The sequence below is a fragment of the Aspergillus brasiliensis genome (genome assembly GCF_001889945.1).
Source record: "Aspergillus brasiliensis CBS 101740 unplaced genomic scaffold ASPBRscaffold_25, whole genome shotgun sequence".
NCBI lineage: Eukaryota > Fungi > Ascomycota > Eurotiomycetes > Eurotiales > Aspergillaceae > Aspergillus > Aspergillus brasiliensis.
This window is the reverse complement of record NW_027137466.1, coordinates 119435-134045: the sequence shown is the minus strand read 5'-3', so window position 1 is coordinate 134045 and position 14611 is coordinate 119435. Positions and strand designations below refer to the sequence as shown.

General features: G+C 52.5%; 6 protein-coding genes across 6 annotated transcripts; all 6 read right to left on the bottom strand.

Moving 5' to 3' along the window:
* Positions 1-715: 715 nt before the first annotated feature.
* On the bottom strand, positions 716-2670 carry ASPBRDRAFT_139049 (sulfatase family protein; the record flags this gene model as incomplete). Its single annotated transcript, XM_067619053.1, has 5 exons — positions 716-1051; positions 1102-1223; positions 1272-1764; positions 1814-2292; positions 2355-2670. 5 exons carry the CDS (start codon positions 2668-2670, stop codon positions 716-718), a joined length of 1746 nt encoding a protein of 581 aa, XP_067473242.1.
* Positions 2671-3580: 910 nt separating this feature from the next.
* ASPBRDRAFT_70083 (putative glucan 1,4-alpha-glucosidase) lies at positions 3581-6101 on the bottom strand (the record flags this gene model as incomplete). The annotated part of the gene is made up of 5 exons (XM_067629056.1): positions 5563-6101; positions 5186-5469; positions 5027-5138; positions 4332-4969; positions 3581-4270 (listed from the first exon to the last, which is right to left on the bottom strand). Exons 1-5 carry the CDS (start codon positions 5774-5776, stop codon positions 3581-3583), a joined length of 1938 nt encoding a protein of 645 aa, XP_067473241.1. The 5' UTR covers positions 5777-6101.
* Positions 6102-6121: 20 nt separating this feature from the next.
* Positions 6122-8377, bottom strand: ASPBRDRAFT_434417 (putative extracellular lipase). The gene has a single exon (XM_067624998.1). It carries the CDS (start codon positions 8153-8155, stop codon positions 6467-6469), a length of 1689 nt encoding a protein of 562 aa, XP_067473240.1. The 5' UTR covers positions 8156-8377; the 3' UTR covers positions 6122-6466.
* Positions 8378-9062: 685 nt separating this feature from the next.
* Positions 9063-9746, bottom strand: ASPBRDRAFT_139054 (UbiX family flavin prenyltransferase; the record flags this gene model as incomplete). Its single annotated transcript, XM_067619054.1, has 1 exon — positions 9063-9746. One exon carries the CDS (start codon positions 9744-9746, stop codon positions 9063-9065), a length of 684 nt encoding a protein of 227 aa, XP_067473239.1.
* A 340-nt stretch (positions 9747-10086) lies between these two features.
* On the bottom strand, positions 10087-12315 carry ASPBRDRAFT_201379 (Zn(II)2Cys6 transcription factor; the record flags this gene model as incomplete). The annotated part of the gene is made up of 6 exons (XM_067621542.1): positions 10087-10127; positions 10175-10248; positions 10308-11090; positions 11139-11370; positions 11424-11680; positions 11729-12315. 6 exons carry the CDS (start codon positions 12313-12315, stop codon positions 10087-10089), a joined length of 1974 nt encoding a protein of 657 aa, XP_067473238.1.
* A 633-nt stretch (positions 12316-12948) lies between these two features.
* Positions 12949-14504, bottom strand: ASPBRDRAFT_35512 (UbiD family decarboxylase; the record flags this gene model as incomplete). The annotated part of the gene is made up of 2 exons (XM_067623357.1): positions 12949-13482; positions 13536-14504. 2 exons carry the CDS (start codon positions 14502-14504, stop codon positions 12949-12951), a joined length of 1503 nt encoding a protein of 500 aa, XP_067473237.1.
* Between the last annotated feature and the right edge of the window lie 107 nt (positions 14505-14611).

The following is a 14611-nucleotide window of genomic DNA, read 5'->3' as shown; positions in this document are numbered from 1 at the left end:
AAAAATATGGGCCTACATTCAAACTACTTATATTTTAATGGCTACGTTCTGGGCACTGATAGCATGCGTGGTGTCAAGCCTAGACAGACAGTCAATCCGTGAGGTGGTGACCCGCAAAATCCACTATGAAGTGAGACGGGGGCTTGATGGCGCAATCGCCGCTGGCTTTGATGTCAGGGTTAGTTACAGAGTAGTTAGTTTAGATCGTTGGGCCACGCGTGCGAATTCTCATATCTAATCTATTTTACTTGCATTGTGCTTAAGCGATATGCCACAGAACTCTACTAAGGCTGAAGGATTCGATGGTGTCATTTTTGACGGTTTTCATTGCTGCTTGTTGTGGTTGTTGTTGTTGCCGTGGGATGGATCTATGGATCAAGGAACTTCTTCCCGGGTTATCTACCGGGTGTGCCTTGCTTGTTCCATGTGTCTTGCGTCTGCTCTCTTGGTCTCGGCTATTTAAACTTCCTGGAATTTTCTATCAATGGTGCGATCGGTTGTTGTTGTTCCTGTTATCTGATGCTGACTACGAAGTACTATTCTTGGCTAACCGTCCGCCCACTTCGCCTAACTATGCCATTGTCGTGATCGACACTGGCCATGTCATTACGTCCATGACTCTCGGTTCTTGACCATGAGATTCTAATAAACCATCTATAAATATACATAACAATAACTCTCATAATTCATACCCATACTCGTACTCTATGAATCATCAAGTCCACGCCTCCCAACTCAACCCATCCCGGTACTGATATCCCACCTGCGGGCCCTCAGCCGCAATGATATACCCAGGTTCACACACCGAATACGACACCTTGGGCTGATTTGTGTAAAAGGAGTCATACTTCACATGCAGCGCATCCCTGAGGCTCTCTACGGACCCATCAGGGTGGAGGACCCGCCACGGCTGGATGCAGGTGTTACCCTTGCAGGACTTCAAGACCAGAAGAAGAGCGTCGATGCGATCGATCACGCTGGATAGAGGTCTGTCCAGGAGTCGGATAGAATCTTGATGGGCATAGATGTTATTCATTTGGTAGGGGTCCGTCTGATGTTGTTAGGTTATTGATTTTAATATTGTCGGGGATGGGTACTTACCGAGAGATCGTACAGCTCGTGGTCACCGCCGCACCAGACGGAGTAGTAGAGGTTATACTCTTCCGAGAGAATCCTGGCTGATTTGTATGTGTTGTTTCCCATAATGGATGAGCCTCCGGGTCCTAGTTCGGTCAGCTTGTTTTTCAGGTAGTAAGAGACGGGTTGCTCACCAATAGAGCCGTACTCGCCCTCAAGCACGGCGTGGCCCCAGAATTCGACTGTGACATGCTCATGCAAAATCGACTGGGTCTTCTTGCTAGTCGATACGGGCATCGGGGTACCATCAAAATCGTCTCGCAAGGGAACTCCAGCCAGCTCGAACAGCGTAGGTGCAATATCGATGTGCGTGGTTACGCGGTCAACGCTCTTTCCCTTGGGAATGCCAGGACCGCGAATGTAAAACGGGACCCGGATATCCTCTTCATAGCCGGTCGTCTTTCCGGGAGGCAAACGATGATGTCCAATGTGGTAGCCGTTATCAGCACTGTAGATAATGTAGGTGTTGTCGATCTGTCCACTTTCTTCCAGCTGCGTGATCAGCGCATCCACCATCTCATCTACGGCTTGCAAAGCGCGTAGACGCTGGCGATAAAGATGGTCTTCATAGTCGATGACGGTCTGGTTCTGCAGTTCCACGGTTTGGATCCACCCCGCACCGGAATCCTACTGTTGTCAGCGCCTGTCACCACCACGAGATCGTAATATCACATACCTTGTCCGGGTTGAAGTTAGGCGTCCGCGGCACCTTAGCATCAGCAAACAAATGCGCATGTCTCGGTGCAGGCAGCGGCTCCGTCATCTTCGGGCCACCCGCACCACCCAGCCCTTCCACATCAATGTTGGTGTGCGGCGCGATCGGCGCGACCGTCAGAAAAAAAGGCGCGTCGCTGTCCAGCGCATCTGCCAACAACCCCGACGCCTTCTCCTTCATCACGTCCGTAGTGTATTCTCCTTCATAGCTCCGCGGAGGCTCATGGTTTCGCTGGTACGTCGCGTTCCAGTAAGAATAAGTGTGGGGGTCGAGGAGGAAATCGGAGCCATTGAATCCGTTCACAAAGGGCGCGTTGTATGTAGTGACGCTGTGAGAATTGAACAGTTTCCCCGTGTAGAAGGTATTGTAACCGGCGGACTGCAGCCAAACGGGGAGGAAGTTCTCGTTGAAGCCTTGGGCGACGAATTTGGGGTAACCGCCTATGCCGCATTAGCAATGACAACCATCGACAACTCCGAACCGATTGAAGGAGTGTTCGTACCATAAGGTGGATTCACATCCGTCACGTTGGTATTATGAGCCTGTCTTCCCGTCCAGAGACTCACGCGCGACGGACAGCAGAGAGCAGTAGTGACAAAATGATTCAGAAACTCGGTACCCTTCTCCTTGATTTTCGCCTGCGTATACGGCATATACGCCGGAGAATTCATCCGGAGGTCCTGATCATCCGTGAGAATGAAGAGGAAGTTGGGCTTTCGTGCAGAGACCGACGACTCATCCTCCAGCAGTACCTGCTGCTGCAAAGCAAGGGCGTCGCATCCCACAAACAGGGCCAACAGACCCAGTAAGAACATCATGGTGGGAAGCGCACAGTTCCTGGATCAGTTCCCTCCCTGCGTGATGTTGTTGTCACTCACCGACACTCTCAGTCACCAAGATTACTATTAAAGCAAGAGGTGTGAGTTCGAGCTTGCAGATCAAGATAGCGATGGCGCAGCAACGGCACGGGATAACGCCATAGCTCTGATGGAGCCGATCAGGCCAGTAGGTAGACTAGTCAGTCAACGCTGGACTGGAGCTGCAAAGAGAACCCCCCAGTTGAACCTGGACGCAGCGCAAAAGCAAAGACACGCCTCGTGGGCGGTGGATCAATGATCGGATTTAGTGGCAGATGGCATCACGAGCGGCCAATGACCACCGCATCAACTGGCCCCGACATTCCGGCAAAACTGTCGAATCGGCTCCACCATGCATCTCGGCTATAATTGAACTGGGTTTGATGGATAGAGACCCTCTTGGAATTATTCAAGGGCATTAGAGCGAAGACTATTGATTGGCTGGTAATGACATACTCCAGGTTGAGTAGCCCTTGGGACTTGGGAAAGCCCCTGGGGAAAGCAATGATGGGTGATGCTGCTGCTCCACTGTGGAACCTCGGCTATGGAATTACGTGCTTGGATCTAAGATGAGCTCATGGCGATGCATTGAGTGACAGTGATACCAGCAGGGTGAGCAAGAGAGCGTAGTTGTTATTTGCCTATTGCTTGGTACAAAAAGTAGTTCAGGCACTGGCTGGTCTTTTACGCGAGAGAAGATGTTCTGGCCTCCTGTGTCCATATTTCCGAATATATCAACTCCGTCGGTCGGAAACGATCACGTGACTGGGCTTCCATTTCACAGCTATTATGCACATCCACTAAGTACACGACTAACTATATAACCAATTACTCTCATTCTCATCCATATATTCGTATATGAATTAATCGTCTACCGCCAGGTGTCAGTCACCGTCACGGTCGATTCTCCGCACGTCTGAGGAACGGTGTATTCCCGGTTCGGGTCACTCTCCCACTCCACAGTGTCATCGCTCTCAACGCGGATGAACTTGTACTCGAACGACTCTCCAGCCGGCAAAGTCACAGTGACGTACCAGAGTGGGTTGCTGGAAGTGTATTTGTCAGCGCTCAGAGCCACGCCGTCACTGGTGTCCCAGTCGCCGAGCTGTGAGATTGATCCGACCAGGTAGATGCTCTCTCCGTAGGTGGTGGTGGCCGTCAGATCAAAAGTCACGGCCACGGCGGTGGGAGTGGTGCAGGAAGTGGAGGATGTAGTGGTACTGGTCTTACTAGCAGTCGTAGTGGTCTTGCTGGTCGAGGTCACTCCGCCGGAACCAGTGGTGGTAGCAGTCGTAGTAGTGGTGCCGCCGGTAGCGACGATACTTGGCCACGAGGTGACAGTCACACTGCTGTAGGTACCAGAGGCAGAGGTGGCCACACAGGATCCGGGCACGCTGCTCGCAGAAGTCTCGCCCCAGGAGGGAGGTACGACAGAGTTGCGGCGGTTGTTGGCAGTCAGCAGAGCAGCGTAAGACCAGGTCAAATCACGAGCAGAAAGCTCCTCGCCACTAGACTTGTCAAATTGCTCGGACAAAGAGCCATTGCTTGCGGCGTGAGTTTCCTAATCCTGTTAGTACACATCCCAGGTAGATACAAGCACACGTTTGGTGGTGTAGACTTACAACAATAGAAACGAAGCCATCGGCAAAGGTCTTCACAGCATCCACAATGCTGCTATAGGTCGAGCTGGACGAAGAGTAGGTGCCCGTGGCAGCACTGCTGTACAGAGCCTTGAAGAAGTCCAGCGACACGTCGGTGATCTCCAGCTCTCCCTGCTTATCCCATTGGTACAGAGCGTCGTACAGCTGCTCCGCGGCAGCCAAGGTGCACAGGAACCACGGGTTGCCGTTGTAGTACGAATCCTCGGGGTACCGACCGACCGCAACAGCTTCACTGTCACTGAGGCCGTCGTTGATGGTATAAATCGAGCGGAAAGAGTCTACAACCTCCTTGTGGTTGGCGAGCGCACGCGGGGAGCAGGGCTGGAAGGTGGAGTCGTCACATCCGGCCTCAGGATCAAAGGTATGGATGCTTCCCAGGAGGGTGTTCGCGTCCTTGCCGGAACGGCTGCTATCGAAGTTGGCCAGAATGTAGCTGCCGGTCCAGAAGGACTGCAGGTAGCAGAGAATCTGAGGTGCCTGCGAATCACACCAGGAGCAGGACGAGCCGACGGCGGTCGCGAAGGCACTACCCTCGACAAGGGCGCGGTGCTGCACAGCAATAGTGAAGAAAGACGAGCCGTTGACTTCTTCCCAGAGATCTGCGACCGCGAGTTAGCTCCGATGCACACCCTCGAATACCGATCGATCAAACACACCATATCCCGTCTGGTTCCAGTACTGCGCCACATACGACAGGTCGTTTCTAACCAGGGGCCAAACAATATCCGTGGCGACACTGGTGTAGCCATTATCCTGACTACTAGTCAGCTACATACGTCGCAAATCACACGCAAGGGGGGAAGTGGAGGACGTACAATCAACCAATTCCCGAAGTCGATCATAGCAGTTGCTCTCAGAGCCGGACCATCTCGCTGCGGCCGTCCCCAAGACCCAGTGTAGGCAGTCTCATCGACATTGAACTTGGGCTCACCGAGACCACCGCTCGACAGATCACCAGAGGGGTTACTGACACCCTGGATGATCGCTTGAGAGGAGATGTAGTGCTCAATGGTGGAGAGCAGACTGGTATCTCCATTCCGGAAGAGATCGACGAGGGACTTGATGACGAGACCAGAGTCGCGAGTCCAGGTGTAGAAATCTACAATAATAAGACACACATCAGTCAGCATCAATCAATCATTCAAGCCACGCTCATGATATATTAGACGTGCTCGTCAGCTCGAAAACATACAGTCCGGGTTATCCGTGCTGGGACTAGCAACGACAATGCCAGAGTCGGCGCCCGACACCCAAGCACCGTCCGCCCCGATGTTATTCAGGATGGCAGTACGAGCCACGGTCGCTTCGTTGCTCAACCACGAATCCAAGGTCGCGCGCTTGGAAATAACACTAGCCAACCCCGAGCAGACGAGGCCGCTCAGGGCGAGGAGAGAACGGAACGACATTGCTGAAGATGAACGATGCTGGGGATGAAGCTCAAATCACTGCAGTCGCGTCTGAGATGAGGAGGAAAACAATTCAACCCCTCACGGACCCCCGGACCAACCACTTCAATTTATAACCAAACCACATCTGCACGAGGGGTATGCAAGAGGGATGAAGCACATGCATCGAGATAGATTGCAATGCTACTCCGTACGTCGCTTAGCATCTAGCTTGAATTCCTGCAGAGACATCTCGCCACTTCAGCTGGTGAACGGACGAGGCACCAGGCGACGAATCTCCGGTGGTGTGGAAAAACCAGCCTATCGCGGTGTCGGGCCGGCCCGGGGGAAATTGCAATTAATCAACCATCGCTGCAGAATGGTCCTGGACCTGGCAGAGGTGTCCAATCGCTGGCCTCACTGGCCGGGGATGCAATTTTATTCAATTACCGGGGATTCGCCGTCCCCGGTCGTGCGTGGTGGCTTGATTGGCTGCTATGACGACCCCTATAACGGCGGCAAATATGACTAACGGGAAACTACTCCGTATAATGCAGGTCCGACGCGTGGTCACACATATATTCTTCATTAATATTGCTACTAGTCACTAACATTATCCTATAGTATATATTTGCCGAGGCCAAACACATGCATCATGAATTTCATAAGGCTAGTAGGTCCCTGACCATCCGGAGTCCTCCGCCAATGGCATCAGATGTGGAACGCCTCGACATTCTGCAGGATGAACTCATATGTCCCATTGCGGAAATCATCCGTGAGGAGACCGGCGTTGTTCGCGCCAAAATTCATCAACTGCCGTGAGTCCTTCCACTGCGGCCATTCAATGTACTCCCCCCGATTAGAGTTCGGATCCTGCGTATACACGAAACTCAGATAATACGTGTGGCTGGAACTTGCGGCATAGTTGGCCTTGATCCCATAGAACACCTGCAGCAGGTCACTGCCGTGGAAGGTCCCCAGGATCGGCGTGCCATAGTCATAGGTGGCAAGGTACGACCAGTTCGGAAGGTCCGGGGTCAACTCCTCTGCATATGAAAGGAATGCCCGCCGTGTAATGGTGAAGACCAAGTCGCCGAGAATGGCAGCCAATCGCTTGAATTGCGGATACCAGTTGTTGGCCGTGCCCGTCCTGAAAGGGGATCCATACGTCGTGGTGTCGGGGTACAGGGCCACTAATTCCTCAAGCTGCTCCCGGGTGGCGTCATAGAAGAAGTAGGAGGCCAGGTAGTCGACCACCTGGTCGATGGTCGTAATGTTGGACTGGAACAAGGCGAACAAGGTCCCCTCGTCCTCTTGGTCGCCCACGATGAATGGGACCCGGGCATACTTCCCTGCTTTGCCCAGAACGTCCGGCGATGCCGTCAATGCCGTCCCGTCCGGTCGAGGCACATATGATAGCGCCACGGAGTGGTAGCCCAGGATGCCCGGCACGGAGTTTGCCGCATTGAGGAAGTCGGTGTAGTCTAGCTCACGCAGACAAGCTAGGGTGTCATTAGAAGAGGAACAGCCTGCAGATGCCACGACCGAATCGTATACTTGCTGTCCCTTGACCCCATCGACGGGGTCTGCAGGGACAACACTACCGGAGTCCATGATGGCTCCCCGGAACAAGGGCTTGTCCTTGTAAGTGATGTTGCCGTCATACAAGATCATCTGATCGAAGACGGAAATAGCCCCCGCTGATTCTCCCCAGATGGTCACCTTGTCCGGGTCTCCACCAAAGGCCTCGATGTTGTCGGCAACCCACTGCAGGGCAAGGCGTTGGTCCAGGAGCCCTAAGTTGGCGGACCCGTCCTCCAGGATCTCCTTTCCGGGCATAAACCCGAAGCCTCCGACGCGATAGTTCATCGCTACAAACACGATGGGCATGTTCTTATCAATCGACGACGAAACCATCGTTGTACCGTCATACATGGCCTTTGAACCAAGTTCAAACCCTCCGCCAAAGATCCAGACCAGCACAGGTAGCTTCGAGTCCGCTGTGGTCCCGGACGGGCGTCGAATGTCAATGTTCAGACAATCCTCGAGGGCATTGGTCGCCGACTGTACCAATGGGAGATCTGCCAGCAGGCCGATGACCGAGGTCGGGAATTCGCTCTCGTCCGTAGTGAAGTACATCTGCGGACAGGACTGCGAGGCGCCGGTTGCTTGGACAGTGCCAAGGGCGGTTTCCAAGGGTTGTGGAGGCTTCAAACGCAGCGAGCCTGTGGGGGCCTGCGCAAAGGGGATATTGTTGAAGCTCTCGACATCCCCGGACTTGCCAATGATAGTGGCCGAGGGATATGCAATAGTGACAGTAGGAGCTGCATCCCGTTGGACCGGTGTGGCCCAGACAGCCAGTGGGAGGGAGAGCCAAAAGAGGGCCTTCATGATGGCCATGATCTGTACCGCTATGGGTCACAGGCTCATCGACGGGGTTGCGAGGAACTCTATATACAGTTTCCATTTTCTCCCCTTCGTTTCAAGTACCGGACATCCATCTCTATCCTGGAGCACGGTCCGAGAACCGAAAAATCAGCTCCCATGGGTTTCGACATCGCCATGTGCCTCCTCGGCTGTGGATTTGATTATGAGACCTCCAATTTTAGGCATCAAGACAACCAAGCCCCTATCTTCATAGCCAGTTGGCCTGACGATCGCTGATCCGAAGGTTTTGTCCATCAGAGGGACAGACAGCTGTGGGTGGAGAATATCACGCCAACCGGGCGGCTCAGGAACATCCGAACCCGTTTTCATGCGCAAACCGAGGCTGGTACGAGAGGGACCCCGTATCAGCAGATCAACCCAAATATATTAGGGCAAACATTGCTCGCATCCTGTTGGTCACTGCACCAGTGCTGAGTTGATCAAGTGCCGTTTTCCCCCGCAGTTCGAAGTCTGCAGAACGGCTGCCTCTGCGGGGAAAGGAGCCTCGACCGTTGCGCTTTGGTTCGCCAACACGGACATTTCACCTGCTTGGTCGAATCTTCCGATTCGCGTGCTTGTTGTACAACTCATCTGGGCGGCGTGCAGGGCCCAGCAATATCGAGTGAGTCCTTGTAGCAACCACAACGTGTTCGTGATGGGGGGTGCTTGGATGCGGGATTGGAAATCCGACCAAAAATGGAGGAAAATGGAATCATATGCAAATGCGGTTCGTGGGTCGGCCGATCGTCGGCTATCAAACCGCACCCAAACTATGTACAGGCAAAGCTAAGAATAAAATTCCCAAGAACCAAAATCCAGTCAACGCCCCTTTAATTTTATACAAGACATGCCACCAAAATTCAGCCCATAAGAAAAAGACTTATTTTTCCCATCCATTCCAACGCTCGAAATCCCCGGTATCGAGGTCAAATAAATCCAACATTCGTCCAACACTCTGATCGATGAGATCCTCGATACTTCCGGCCTTGATGTAGAAGGCTGGGACTGGGGGGAAGATGACTGCCCCAGCTCGGGTGACCTCCAACATGTTTCGCAGATGAATCTCGCTTAAGGGCGTCTCGCGCGCTACTAGCACCAACCGCCTGCGCTCCTTGAGCATCACATCTGCTGTCCTGGAGATGAGATCGTCGCAGAAGCCGGAGTGGATAGCAGCTAAGGTCTTCATGCTGCACGGTACCACGATCATTCCGTCCGCGCGGAAGGAGCCGCTGGATACGGGGGCGGCCATGTCATTAATGTTGTGTACGTAGTCGGCCAGCGCTCGCACGTTCTGGGGATGGTAGTCGGTCTCGTATTTGATTGTAGCCTCCGCCCATTTGCTCATGACCAGATGTGTTTCCACGTTTAGCCGACGCAGAGCAATCAGGACTTTGATGCCGAGCATGGCTCCAGTAGCGCCCGTCATGGCTACTACAATGCGGCGGCGACGGGGCGCTGGACGGGCAACAGCCGCGTGATCATTTTCGACAGGCATTTCAGTGGTGGGAGGAGATGCGCGACCGGAGTTTGGTGTAGTAGTACCGGATAGAATTGAGTTGAACATGAGTGTTGATGTGGAATATTGAATTGTGGTAGTCACAATTGCGCGGACTGTAAATGTTCTCAACGTGGGTTGCTTGCTGTCACTGACTGGATCGACTGCAATGGTAGCTGTCAGGGAGTTGAGTTATCAAGTATATATATAGCTTAGTGGCAAACCATTAGCTACAGTAAATCCCTGAGATGAAAGCTTTTTTTTTTTTTTTTGCTGGGTTCAGTTTCTCTTCAGACCCTTCCTGCGTTACAGTCAAGCTTAGTGTGGCCCAGTTTTGCCGTGTATCCGAGCCTCCCCGAGCCCCCGAGTATCCGTTGCCCAGGGGGGGCGGCATAACGTCATGGATAGCTCAGAGAAAACCCAGCTCTTTGGACAAGTCAAACACGGGTACTGCAATGATTAGCTCGGTCACAAAAGCATCGGGAATCTCGGCATACCGTTCATGATAGAGTCCAGATAGGTCGCTGGTGAGAAGTCTTGACCGAAATCCTCCGGGATCCCGTCCGGCATACTGCAAAATCAGCATCCACCACACAGCTCCACAGATCAGACAATAGTGGATGCACATACCCATAGATAGGGAAAAATGGCTGGGGCTGATCCGCGCCTTCGGTCCCAACATTTGTCTCCCCCTTTTCACGTTCAACTGCCGTCCGAACCGCATTGCGCAGAGTGATCAACGCCCGTATATGCCGTTCCGATAGCCATTGTCCATTCTCCGATGTCGTGTTCTCCACTGTGCCTACTGAACCCGCGGCAGAAAAGACCTCAATCACCTTTTGCTGTAAGTCACGGCATTCGGGATCATTTCGGGTCTCCTCCCAAATGCAAAGAAGTAAAGTGGAACTGAGGACTGTGTGCACCATTGACCAGCTGCGGAGGGGGACCACACTCAGAGCCTGGAAATCCAGAAAGGCCCTAGCGGCGTCAATCAGGCTCAATTTGGCGCGGGTGCGCAAGATGTCGTAGGAGGCGTCCTGCATAACAGTGCGCTTCAGCGCTGGCCGTGTCAAGACAGAAATGGCGAGAGAAATGTGCATTCTCAACGCCAGGTGCTCCAGGTTGTGCTGGAGGGTTTTGCATTCCTGGCGGTCACGCAAATGTGGCTGCGTGCGTTGGTGCAGGCTATCGATTGTGGCCAGAATATCCAGCTGTCGCGCATACCCTTGTATCTCGGGACCGTCTGTCGTGATCATATTCAGGGCGATTTGACACAAAAAGTACATAGCTTCAGTGAAAGATAGGTCGTTGCTCGAAAGGATTGAATAATCCGGAGCCCACCCAGTCATGGAGACTACACGAGGCCGGTCGTAACATAGACAGAGCAGGCAATCTTGCCATACGACAGTATACCTGTAGCCGCGTCAGCTGGGGTCTTTACATGGAGCATGATGAAGATACCATAGCTTTCGTGCTTTGTATTTGACATGATCCGGCAGGTGTGCTACACTCTTTTCGCTGTGGAGACCTAATGTCTGCGCAAGACGGACTGTGGTCCCTAATAGAGCCCATGCTGCATCAGACTGGCCATTGTTCTGTAGGGTATTGCCTACGATTAGAAGTGCCTGTATGACGTCCATCGTCGGACGGAAAAGAAAATTGGCTAGTCGAAGAGCTTGAAAGGATCGTTTGGCTTCCTCTCGTGAGTTCAACATGCACAGATAAGGAATAGACTGGGCGACGTACCAAAATCCTGGCATAGCTCGGTTCGTTGCATGTAATCCAGGTCAGAATAATGGGCACCAGAAGCCAAGGCCGCAAGTAACAGACTGATTAGTCCGACAGACCGATCAGTGGCCCATCGTTCACAAATCTGTGCAGTGTTTTGCAGCTCTCCTGATGCATAAGCATTGAGGTATGAACACACATCTTGTTCGAATCTCTCAATGTCCACTATGATAGGATTGAAAGGGTATGCTGATATTCGGTAGAAATGAAAGAACCTGCTCTCCGTTAAGAGGTTGTCATCAATAACAACACGATGTGCTTACTTCAACAGCTCCGCTCGCTGCGGGATGATTCGTAAAAGTTCCCTCCACCGGTCCTGAGGTGTTCGAAAGTCCATGAACGGATAACTGCCGTAGGTATTTTGCAGGCCTAGAACAGAGCCCACCTCACGGGTCATGGAGCCATTGGCGTCTTGCGTGCGATTGCGAAGATAAGACAACACCGAATTGTCTCCCGAGTAGACAATGTCATTATCTGGGCCATCTGATGATGGGATTCGGGTACTATAGTACTGCCTTGGCTCTGACTGGGCTTCCGGTAGACTGCGTTCTGAGGGCAGAGATGGTGGCTCGGCATCGAGTCCCTGCTCAGCGGCTGGGGTATGATTTGGTCCACGGGAAGCAGCAGAGGAGCGTCTTTGCCTGGTGTTACGGGTCTTCTTGGACCCAGACGAATCTTGATCATAGACGCATATTTGGGGATGGCCTCGTCGACGGCATGTTCGACACGGCAGGGTGCTGTCGCATTTCACCTTGCGCTGGCGGCAAGGATAACACGCTCGAGCCTCGCGCTGGTTGCGTTTCATTCGCAGCACGCGGTCGATCTCTTCACGGTCAATCGAGGTACCCATAATTCTACTACCAGTATGTCCGGGTCCTCAGCAGCTCATACTCCTCGGTTATTATGGGAAATTATTCTGCTTCTTTCTCAGGGTATAGGTCGTTATAATTGCGATGGTGATCGCGTAGTTCAAGTGCTGAAGCGGCGGATCTGATCGGCACCTGCGTTCCGAGATGAGTCAGCAATTCATGGGAAGCCAGTTTTAAGGTGCAAACTCAATTGGAAAATAACAAATATGTAGAACGATGAGGGGAAGGGCGGTGACATTCAATTGGGTTGTTATGGACTATATCTTATGTGGTGGAGGTTTTCTGTGTTGCTACTATGGCGAGTGAAGATCGAATATATATAGCCGACGCGGATCATCGTAGTGATGCACTAGGCTAATATGGTTATTGAGTAAGTATCGAATACTAGCTTGATTAGTACTTACCACTAACCCGACCCTTGCACTAATGAGACTATTGGCATTTGGCATGTTTAAGAGTCTCATAGGCGAGTTCCTTCACTTGCGTCCGACGAACAGTAACTAGAAGAGAGAGATTTGAGCAAAGCCACAGAAAGTCTAATTCTATGTTCTAGGCATTCTATGTTCTATGTATTTGTGAGACTAGTACAAGATAGTCCAAAATGGAAGGTCTGATTAGTTGCTGAACCCCATCTTTGTCCAATTGTCCAGCACCTTCTTCTTCAGATCCTCCGGGTAAGATTGGTTAAAGTCAGCGGCCTCCCAGTTCCGACCAGTGGTGTACTCGGTCGGCATGAGAGCATCGGATACAATCTTACCGCCTCGATGGGCGGGCCCATTTCCATGTCCCATATACGGAATCAAAGGGAATCCACGAACATCCTCGAACAATGTCTCGTCCATACCAGGACGGCAGCGGGTGGAGAATGCCCAGAGCACGTCCTTTCCTTCATAGACATCAATGTCGTCACCCACCAACACCAGACGATGAATGGTGTATCCGGCCTTGTGATTGAAGACAACGTCTCCCACTCTCTTGCGGAACTCCTCAGATGTCGTCTTCATTGCCCGTAGTTTCTCGGTATCGACTCGGAGAGCAACCCAGGTGACTTGTGACTCGAAAGGAGCGAAGGCATCGGTGATGGGGAGGTCATTCTGCTGGCAAAGCTTACGGATTTCCGCCGCCGCCAGAGAGCCGATCATGGTGTGCTGGATGGAATTAGTGCTTGGCCATGGATGGCAGGAACAGAGACTAAACTTACTGTTTCGTCCGTCAAGCGGCCACAAGAAGACATCGGCATGATGGCATTGTTGCGATAAGTGATCCGGTTGACTTTGTATTTGGCGCCGAGATGGGTATCTCCGGGGAAGATGTAACCATGCATCTCACCAAATGGCCCCTCGGGACCAGTCTCACTAATAGACAGAGTACCCTCGAGTACGATCTCGGAGGTAGCGGGGACGTAGAGATCGTTGGTGTCACATTTGACGAGCTCCAAGGAAGATCCTGTCATAGCTCCCACGTACCCAGCCTCGGTGACACCATCGGGGATGGGCATGCTGGAGGCCATGATAGCAGCAGGTGGGACACCGAATGCCAAAGCCCATGGAACGTCACTGCGGCCTTCCTTCTTCCACATCTGGTGAATTTGCCAGATGTGCTGAGGGGGAATAACCAGGCCGGTCAGATGGTTCTTGTCATGGACCATCGCACGGGCAATAGACCAGTTGGTCCACTTTCCATCAGGAGATTGCACGATGTGCATGCCGTAGGTTTGGATGTATTTGCCTCCATCTGATTTATGAATGAGAGGAACTGGGAGCTCAGTGAGGTCAAACTCCCCGTCATCTAAGCTGTTCTCCTTGCACGGTCCCGTGGGAACAATAGTCGGCGGAATGGGAGGCATATCGCTGGCGGAGAGCATCTTGTCAAGAATCTCACGCATCGAAGCCGTAGGCGGGAGAGCTAGGTGACGAGCAAGGCGGCCATAGCGATCAGCTGACGACTTCCTGAGAGAGCCAGGGGCCCCAAGTATACGGAAGAGGCCATTCTTCATGCCAATGAGGTTGTTGAACAAGGGAGCTTTGTCGTTGGTCTCACACACTCGGCGGGTGATAGCAGCGGCTTCAAGATTGGAGTTGATGGGGGTATTGATTTCAACAAGGTCGTTGTCAGCCTTGAGGGCTTCAACGAAAGAGCGGAAACACAGGTGAGCAGGTTGCGCAGACATATTGACTGATGATACTTGTGTGGTGATGTTTTAGAGATGATGATTGAACTGTTGGCAAGGCAGTCTTCCCGTCCGAAGGCATTTATAGCCAGACATGTTGATACTCG

Excerpts from the sequence above, each read along its gene's own strand:
- ASPBRDRAFT_434417 (XM_067624998.1), bottom strand. The coding sequence starts at position 8,155 with ATGGCCATCATGAAGGCCCTCTTTTGGCTCTCCCTCCCACTGGCTGTC.